Below are 9,676 nucleotides of genomic sequence, written 5' to 3'. Positions count from 1 at the left end.
TGCATAATGCGTATAAGCTCATTTTATGTCGTGATTTTTTCCTTCCTATTCCTAGCCTTTATTTAATTTCCAAGTGTTTGGAGGTTTTTCTGCTGTCTTTCTACTATTGATTTTTTAGTTTGATTCCATTATGGTCAGAGAACATACTCTGTATGATTTCAGTCCTTTTGAAATTTTAAGGTTTGTTTTTATATCCCAGGATATCATTTTCGGTGAGTGTTCTATGAGTACTCAAAAAGAACATATATTCTGCTGTTATCATGTAGAGTGGGCTCTGTAAATGCCAGTTAGATCCCTATTAGTTGATGGTGGTGTTCCAGTCTTTTGAATGAATATCTTTGTTAATTTTCTGTCTGGCAGTTTTCTCAATCGCTGAGAGTGAGGTTGTTAATGATAATTGTGGATTTTTCTACTTTTTCTTTCAGCTGTCAGTTGTTTGTTTCATGTAATTTGAAGCTTTGTTGTTTGGTGCGTGTACATTTAAGATTCCTATATCTTAATGGAGAAGTTGTTTTATCATTATGTAATGTTCTTTTCTGTTAGTAATTTTTGTTTTGCTCTGAAGTCTACTGTATCTAATGTTAACATAGCCACCAATGCTTTTTATAAAATGAATGTGGGCATGATATATCTTTTTCCGTCGTTTTATTTTCAACCTGCATATATTGTTATATTTGAAATGAATTTCTTGTAGAAAGCATAATTAGTTGGGTTGTGTATTTTTTAATCCATTCTATCTCTGTCTTTTAATTGGTGTGTTTATACTATATTTAAACTAATTATTGATATATTAGGACCCAAGTCTATCATTTTGTAGTTTTCCTGTTTGTCCCCTTTGCTTCTTCTTTTTTTTTTTTGCCTTTTCTGTGGGTTACTTGGACACTTTTTAGAGTTTGAGTTTGCTTTGTGTGTTACATTTTAAGCATATCACTTTGTGTAGTGCTCTCATTGGTTATTCTAGATATTACCATGTGCATATAAAATTAAACACAGCCTACTGGTACTGGCTTTTCCCCTTTAAGTGAAGTATAGAAACCTTACTTCCATTTAGGTCTTTTTACGTACCCACTCCCCACACTTTTTGAGTATAATTATTTAAATATTTTTTCTGCATATATGTAAGATGGTTTTTTGTCTATAACCACATAAGATGGTGTTACAGCTTCCGTTTTGAACAGAAAATGTGATGAAAGAAACTCATGAGGTGAAGAACAGTATATTACATTTCCCTTTATTTTTATCTACCCCATTGTTCTTCTTGCCTTTCTAAAGTTCCCAGCCTCCTTCTGTTATCATTTTGTGTTTGGAGAGCTTCCTTTAGCTATTTGTTAAGGGTACATCTGCTAGCAGCAAATTCTCATAGTGTTTTCTTCCTCTGAGAACGTTATTATTTCCCCTTCATTCATGAAGGGTAATTTTGCCAGGTACAGCATTTGGGATTGACAGTTCCTTTGTTTTAGCATCTGAAACATGTCATGCCACTTCTTTCTTACCTCCATGGTTTCTAATGAGAAATTTGCTGTCATTCAAGTTGGTGTCAATTTGTAGGTAATATATCATTTTTCTGTGGCTGTTTTTAAGATATTTTTATCTCTGGTTTTCAAAATTCTTGGTATGGGCTTCTTAAGATTTCTTCTGTTTGGAGTTCACTCAGCTTCTTGAATTTGTGGGTTTAAGTTTTCACTAATTTGGGGGAGTTTTCAGTCATTATTTCTTCAAATGCTTTATTTTTATCCAACATTGTCCTCTCTGTTATTCTGATGATATTAATGTTAGATCTTTTGTTCCTGTCCTGTAGATCCCTGAAGCTCTGTTTTTTAGTTTATTTTCTCTATGTTGTTCAGATTGACTAAATGCTTTTGATCTGTTTTCAGGTTTACTGATTTTATTTTTTATTAGCTCCACACTACTATTGAGTCTATCCTGTGAGTTGTAAAATTTTGGTTATTGCCTTTTTCAGTTCTGTACTTTCCATTTGGTTCCTTTTTATGACTTCTGTTTCTTTGTTGGAACTTTTTATTCTTTAAAATTTGCTGCAAGAGAATTTGTAGTTTATTGTGAAGCATTTTTTTTTTTATGGTTGCTTTAAAATCCTTATAATTCCAATATCTGATTTATTTCAGTGTTGGCATGAGTTGATTGTCTATCATTCATATTGTGGTTGTCCTGGCTCTTGAAATGAATATTTATTTTTTTAAAAACATCCTAGACATCTTGGTTATTAGGAGAGTTTCTTTTTTTTTTTCTAATAAACAGTCTCTCACTCTGTCGCCCAAGCTGAAGTGTAGTGGTGTGATCATAGCTCACCTCTTGGTCTCAAGCGATCCTCCTCACTCAGCCTCTTGAGCTGGAACTGCAGGCTCATGCCACTATGCCTGGCTAATTAAAAAAAGAAAAAAAATTTATAGAGGTGAAGTCTCACCATGTTGCCCAGGCTGGTCTTGAACTCCTGGGCCCAAGTGATCCTCTCGCCTCAACCTCCCAAAGTGGTGGGATCACAGATATGAGCCACTGTGCCCAGTGTATTAGGAGACTTTTGATCTTACCAAAATATTCTATTTTAGCAGGCGGCCACTTTGTTCAGGTTTAGTGTGTAGTGTTCTGGCCTACTTTCTTGAGCTTAAGTTGCAATGACAATTTTATTCTCTGAGCCCTTTCAATGCTATTCTGGGCTGATTTTTTCTTTTGACACTAAGGTTCCTGCTCAAACCCTGTTGGTTCTGTTGATAAAGGCAGAAGGCACTTCCCTAGGCTACCTGCTATTGCTGGGTGACCTTCATTGCAGGAACCAGAAGGCACTGGGCCTGAGTCTCTTTAAGCCACTGGCTGGAGGGCAGGGAGACACAGGGCTTTACTGTGGCTGCTGCAGCAAAAGGATCAGACCATCCACCTGCCTGGGTTGTGGAAAAGGGCCTGAGAGGGTCTGAGGTTTCACTGCTCTGCAGCTTCCGGTGAATGTCAGCCCAGGTTGTTGAGCTGGAGTTGGAGCTCCTGACTACTTCCCCAAGTTAGTCTCTGTTGGGCTCCCCTTCTCCTGTTTCTTTGACTAAAAGCATGCTTTTCAGGAACTGCCTGTTGGAGGTTCCAGTGTTCAGGCCTCTACAGCTCTTAGTCTTGGGGGTATATGGGACAGGAAAGAAAACCCAAGAACTCAACCACATTGTGGTTTTGCATGTTCTGAGGCCCCCAACCAGTCCGTCTTTTCGGTTTTGAGAGCTCTTTTACCATTGTTGAATATTGTTCAATAAATTTTAGGGTATTCGTTTGTATTTAGAGAGAAGGAGCAGGGGAAATGAAGTCTATGTCATATTGTTCTAGAGCTGGACCTCCTAGCCTAAGCTGTATTTCCTCCAATGCTGTCTTTTCAGGATTTTGGGGAGTATCAGGAAAGCTACTATTCAGTACAAACCACCGAGGGAGAGCAGATATCCCAGCTGATTGCAGGCTACATTGACATCATCCTGAAAAAGGTATTTTGTATTGATGCAAATTGGAAAAGCAAGACCGCTTTATTAAAAGGCTCGGTTTTGATGGTGTGGGTACCTTAAAAAAAAAAGCCCTTTAAAAAAATACTTGAGGCCAGGCACGGTGACTCATGCCTGTGATCCAACACTTTTGGAGGCCGAGGCGGGCAGATCACCTGAGGTCAGGTGTTAGAGACCAGTCTGGCCAACATGGTAAAGCCCCATCTCTACTAAAAATACAAAAAAATTAGCCAGGCATGAGTGCCTGTAATCCCAGTTACTCGGGAGGCAGAGGCAGGAGAATCGCTTGAACCCAGGAGGCGGAGCTTGCAATGAGCTGAGATCACGCCACTGTACTCCAGCCTGGGCGACAGAGCAAGACTCTGTCTCAAAAAAAAAAAAAAAAAAAAAACAATAAAACTTGATTTACTAATTTCATCTTTAATCATTAATTAAGTATGAGACATTTGACCTCAAGATCCTATGAGAATTCCTGCTTTTTCTGTAGCACATATTTGTATCATTTACTACCAGGCAGCGAACAATAGCATGTCACTTAGCTAATGAATGAGCCTAGCACCCCTTATCATCTTCCTTTCCACGTAGCTGTACTGTGCTTTTCAGCCTCTGTGGAAACTTGGATTGAGGAGCTAAAAATGATCTTTGTAGTTTTCATGTTTTTGTTTTTTTTTTTTAAACAAATGTAATGGGGTTATATGCCATAGTAGTATACAGAAAAACAGATTTCTTAAGGTTTCAAGATACAGCCCATTAAAAAAACCGAGTTTTAATAGAATGTTAATATGTGCATCTTGATTTTTTACTATGCAAAATTAAAGTCTGTGCAATAAATACATGACATTTAACTATATATTAAATAATATATTTCTCTTGTTTATTATTATGCTTTTGTTCATCCATCACTTACTAAATATCCAGTATAAAGAATTGTGAGTAAACTTCAACACTTTCACTTGTGTCCCTTCAAAATGTTTTTTTTAAAGGTCACTGTATGAAGACCTGCTGATTTTCTTTTCTTTCTTTTCTTTCTTTTCTTTTTTTTTTCTTGGAGACAGAGTCTTGCTCTGTCACCCAGGCTGGAGTGCAGAGGCACAGTCTCGGCCCACTACAACCTCTGCCTCTGAGTTCAAGCAGTTCTCCTGCCTTAGCCTCTGGTGTAGCTGGGATTACAAGCTCCTGTCACCATGCCAGGCTGATTTATGTTTTTGTTTTTGTTTTTGTTTTTTTTAAGAGATGGGGTTTCACCATGTTGACCAGGTTTGTCTCGAACTCCTGACCTCAAGTGATCCGCCCGCCTCAGCTCCCAAAGTGCTGGGATTACAGGGGTGAGCCACTGTGCCCGGCCTGGGTTTCATTTTTGCATTTTGTTTTATTGCATTTCCAGAAACAAAGTAAAGATCGGTTTGGACTAGAAGGTGATGAGGAGTCAACCATGTTAGAAGAGTCCGTTTCCCCAAAAAAGTAAGTATTATGAAGAGCACTAGAGAACCACCTTCTCCCTAGATGGGCAGGTTTCCTCTTGCCAGCTTGGAGCCTGCTGCTCTGAAGCCTGTCACCTGGAGAAGATGACAGCAGATGATATAGTTGAATCTTCTTCAAGCATGGTCCCCAGACCAGCAGCATTGAAGTGGCAAAAGTCTCGTGAGGGAGGCTGAGGATTTTAGGGAAACATTGACCAAAGTGTGGCGTTTAACTGTGTCTTTTGAGGCAGTAAGTGTTCATGAGTCCTGTTCTGCATTTCTGATTTAAATCTCCTGATCGAATCATACCATCAAGGTCAGAGGATGAGCCTCTGTTTGATTCTGGCCCCTTTTGTGGGAGGAGGGCGTGTAGCCAGTGGAGGAGTTTCAGTGAAGCACTGCTGCATGCCACGCTTGTCTCGAGTGCTGTGAGGTAGCGTAGTACAGGCGAGTGGTTAAGAACATGGAAACTCGTACTGGGCTCAAGTCTGGGGTCTGTGTTCCACTGTGTGGCCCTGGGGAAGTTACTGAATTCTCTTCTGGCATGATCTCATCTATAAAATGGGGATAATGATATGACCACCTAAGTAGGTTTTATTTCCATGGTAGTTACTAATAAAGCACATAAAACAATGCCTGGAACATAGCACTTGCTATTATAACTATCATCCTCACAATCATTATTTTAAATTCACAGTGTTCTCAATTTAGCGCCATTTGTAGATGAGGAGATAGATTTATTACAATTAAGTAACATCTAATAAATGTTTTTTGTAGGGAACCTATACAGGCATCCCTTTTATATTAATAGAGCAATGTAATGACTGTTCTTTATTCTTTAGTGTGTGTGTCTGACATTCTGTCTCATCTGGAATTCCAATAACAGCTCCCTATGCAAAAGGGAGGCCAAGTGCTATCATTCCCAGTCCACGGATAACGAAACTGAAGCTCATGAAAGTTAGTTGAGATATACATATGTGGTAGAGTCAGGACTCAAATTCAGATCTTGCAATGTTTCCCATAGTATGCTGCTAGAAAGTTCTAGCATCTTCCAGTCCATTAAACTTTCTTAGCTATAGTAGTTTCTCTAATGTTTTCACCCTTGCTGCCAGTTTCTCACAATTTGCTTCCTAATCACCCAAAAGGTGTTTTTCCACTTGTCCCCACTAGTATGCAAGTTAGAACCAAAGTTGATATGATGTGTTTCTAGTACTTGCCACCCTTGGGCAGAGCACCTTCAGCCCTTGGAATTATTCATGGCCATTGGATGTAAATTAGTGAGCTAGTGCTCTCTGACAGGGTGATCTGCTTCACTTCAGAGGACTCTGCTGTGCTTTGCTTCCCATAGGAGCAGCCCAGTAAGTGTCTGAGCCCAGAGGGCTGGGACCTTCCCCTGCCTGGGACCACTGTAGCCTCCTCCACTACCCACGGCATCACTGTGGGGTCTGATCAAGGCAAGCAGGAAGAATGGTCAGGATGTTCCCCATCTCTAGACCTTCCACTTCTTCCTATGTTGATCTTTGGCTGAGATCTCAGAATGCAACTGACTTCTCACTGGAGCCTCCAGACCCACCTTCCCTAGTCTCTCACCACCCCATTCCTAGACTGCAGTGTTTCTCCATGGATGCCTAATGCTTGGGATCCCAGCATGGCTATCGAGCCTTGCCCTGGGCAACAGGGAATGATCTGTGATGGTGTGAGGGCCCTGGGACAGAGGCCCTTGTCTCTTCATGCAGCTGCACCTCCACCTTCCTTCCACCTCACAACACACACAGACACTGTCTGTGGGTTTGTCTGCTGGGCTTCTGAGAAACATACACCACCCTCAGACTTCTTACCTTCAGACGATCTGCGTCCTTTGCACTTATTCTTCATTCTAAGACAATATAAAGTAAACAATACAATTTTTTGGCTGAGCGCTGTGACTCACTCCTGTATTCCCAGCACTTTGGGAGGCCGAGGCGGGTGGTTCACCTGAGGTCAGGAGTTCGAGACCAGCCTGGCTAATATGATGAAACCTTGTCTCTACTGAAAATAACAAAAAATTAGCCAGGCATGGTGGCAGGCGCTGGTAATCCCAGCTACTTGGGAGGCTGAAACAGGAGAATCACTTGAACCCGGGAGGCGGAGGTTGCAGTGAGCCGAAATCGTGCCACTGCGCTCCAGTCTGCATGACAAGAGTGAAACTCTGTCTCAAAAAAAAAAAAAAAATTAAAAATGCAATTTTTCCATTAGATACCTTAAGAGTCTTCCCAATATTTAGCTGAAAGCATTTGGGGAAGGTGCCAAAGCCTCACGTGGTCAAGGCTCTAGAGGCAGTGAAACATCCTCTGTGGTCAGTGGTGGTGGGCCTGATGGAGGGAGCTAAGCTGTGGGAGATTTCCCCCTAGCTTCATTTCCACATTTCCCCTTTCAAGCTGCAGATACATTATCTGTATCTCTGATGCTTGGAATGGAACCTGACAGAAGGTTGATACTTCTTTAGTGAATGTTCTTTCAGGTATGATTTACCAAAAATAATATATCAACATATCAAAACATTCACTTAAAACCTGGGACATCATTATTATAGGAATCTCTGTGTTGTTGTTGTCATTTTTTCTTCTTGAGACAGAGTCTTACTCTGTTGCCCAGGCTGGAGTACAGTGGCATGATCGTAGCTCACTGCAGCCTCTGGCTCCTGGGCTCAGGTGATCCTCCCACCTCATCCTCTTGAATAGTTGGGACTGTAGGCGTGTACCACCACTCCGGGCTAAGTTTTTGAATTTTTTGTAGAGATGAGGTCTCATATGTTCAGGCTGGTCTTGAACTCCTGACTTCAAGGAATCCTCCCCACTTGGCCTCCCAAAGGGCTGGGCTTACAGGGGTGAGATACTGCACCCAGCCTTGTATTTTTAATAACAACTAATTGCATAATACCATAAATCTATTGAATGGATAAATTGAGAGTAATTATTTACATTACTTATTGTAAAAGGATTCATCTCAGAGCTCTGCTAAGTATTGTGATGCCACTTCTTCATTCCTGCTTCTCTGTCTGTATGTGCCTCTTTAAATTGGCCTTCACAGCATAAAGCAGGGAACATACGTGACATCTGTGGGGTCTCCTCATTGCACTCCACATGGGTGGCGTCCTTGCAGTGACCAAACCACTTTTCCCGGCAGGTCCACCATCTTGCAGCAGCAGTTCAACCGGACCGGGAAGGCAGAGCACGGCTCAGTGGCGCTACCGGCGGTGATGCGCTCGGGCTCCAGCGGGCCTGAGACCTTCAACGTTGGCAGCATGCCCTCTCCACAGCAGCAGGTCATGGTTGGGCAGATGCACCGAGGCCACATGCCACCACTGGTGAGGCTTCCTGTGCTCCTCCCCCGCTCGTTAGTCTGCTGCCTCCGGCATGCAGGGTGGACACCAGCGGTGGTGATGGGCTGAGTGTTGGAACTCTGTAGTTCCCGGATGAACCATGCATCGTTCAGCTGTGCATTTTTTAAATTGGATGACTCGGATCACTGCCTGTTTAGTATCGGAGGTGTCCTCTATGACTGGAAAATTACGGAGCTCTCAACATGACTTGTGATACAGGGACAGAACCCTGCTCCCATGTCCTGGCAGCACCAAGCTGATTGGTCCAGATACCCCTAGGAAAGGCTGAGAAGTAGACCAGGTTTTTAGCAATCTTGAGGTTTCACCCTGGGAGTCATTGATTGCTTTCCACTGTGCTGGTCTGTCTGGCTCGGTGCCTCTAGGCTGGCCTTGGGACTGACTCCCTTGCTATTGGACGAGAACTTTGTGAAAGCTCAGGAGCAACACTTGCCTCTGAAAAAGTATGTTGACCGTAGATTTAGGTGGAGTCTTTAAGCATCTATCAGGAAGCATTCTCATTTAACACCCACGTGTTTCCTGTGCATGAGGAGGTCCTCAGTACTCAAAGACTGGATCACCTCAGTTCCCCTGCAAGGACTCTTATGAGCCTTCTTGTCAGCTAATTAAGCTCTTCACACACTTCTGATTACAATCTCTCCATGGCAATTACCTTCATTTTGTGTTCTATTAATATAATGCAGTATCTATTTCTGGCCTGCAGGTTGAAATGGGAGGTAGTTCAGGCGCTTGTTGAGATGTAGCCTGGGCTGCTTTGTCTTGAGCGCAGAGTTCTGTTTTGCTTTGTTTTGCATAAAGGGCCATGTCAGTCCCAGGAGTGTGGGATGACAGCTTTGTTTCATCTGCCTTTGCAGACCTCAGCCCAGCAGGCCCTGATGGGGACGATCAACACAAGCATGCATGCCGTCCAGCAGGCCCAGGATGACCTCAGTGAGCTCGACTCGCTGCCACCTCTCGGCCAGGATATGGTAAATACTGTTCAGTGGTTTTCATGCCAAGTCTCTGTCCTGGCAGAAAGCAGTGTTATGCACTCGGTCAGGATTCGTCTAGGTAAATTTCTGTCTCTAGGTGAAATGGAAACCCATGCTTTTTTCAGGATAGTGAGACTTTGTCTCTCAGTTGCACCCATAGGAGGAGAAAATCACAGGGTACTGCAGGCTGTTGGCAGTACCATGGGAGGGCAGAGAACTTGGACCCTAGGATCCTGCGACCTGGGTTCGAACCCCAGCTCCATTACTGGCTGTGTGAATCTGGGCTACTTGCCTTCTCTAATCCTCCACTTTGTCATCTGTAAATAGAGTTGTTGTGAAGCTGCAATGATCTAATCACCTGTAGAGTTCTTAGCATGGCCC

The 9,676-nt window shown here is 42.6% G+C and overlaps 1 protein-coding gene across 1 annotated transcript in view; it reads left to right on the top strand.

Moving 5' to 3' along the window:
* Nucleotides 1-9,676, top strand: part of TLN2 (talin 2) — a 474,484-nt gene that overhangs the window by 322,975 nt on the left and 141,833 nt on the right. Inside the window, exons 13-16 of the mRNA XM_026455077.1 lie at nucleotides 3,369-3,470; nucleotides 4,870-4,946; nucleotides 8,111-8,291; nucleotides 9,179-9,292. Of these exons, the coding sequence (XP_026310862.1) occupies nucleotides 3,369-3,470; nucleotides 4,870-4,946; nucleotides 8,111-8,291; nucleotides 9,179-9,292 (474 nt within the window). The remainder of the gene's footprint in view (nucleotides 1-3,368; nucleotides 3,471-4,869; nucleotides 4,947-8,110; nucleotides 8,292-9,178; nucleotides 9,293-9,676) is intronic.

Source organism: Piliocolobus tephrosceles, chromosome 6, assembly GCF_002776525.5.
Source record: "Piliocolobus tephrosceles isolate RC106 chromosome 6, ASM277652v3, whole genome shotgun sequence".
Taxonomy (NCBI): domain Eukaryota; kingdom Metazoa; phylum Chordata; class Mammalia; order Primates; family Cercopithecidae; genus Piliocolobus; species Piliocolobus tephrosceles.
The sequence above is the reverse complement of the archived record's forward strand: the minus strand, read 5'-3'. Positions and strand labels throughout refer to the sequence as shown.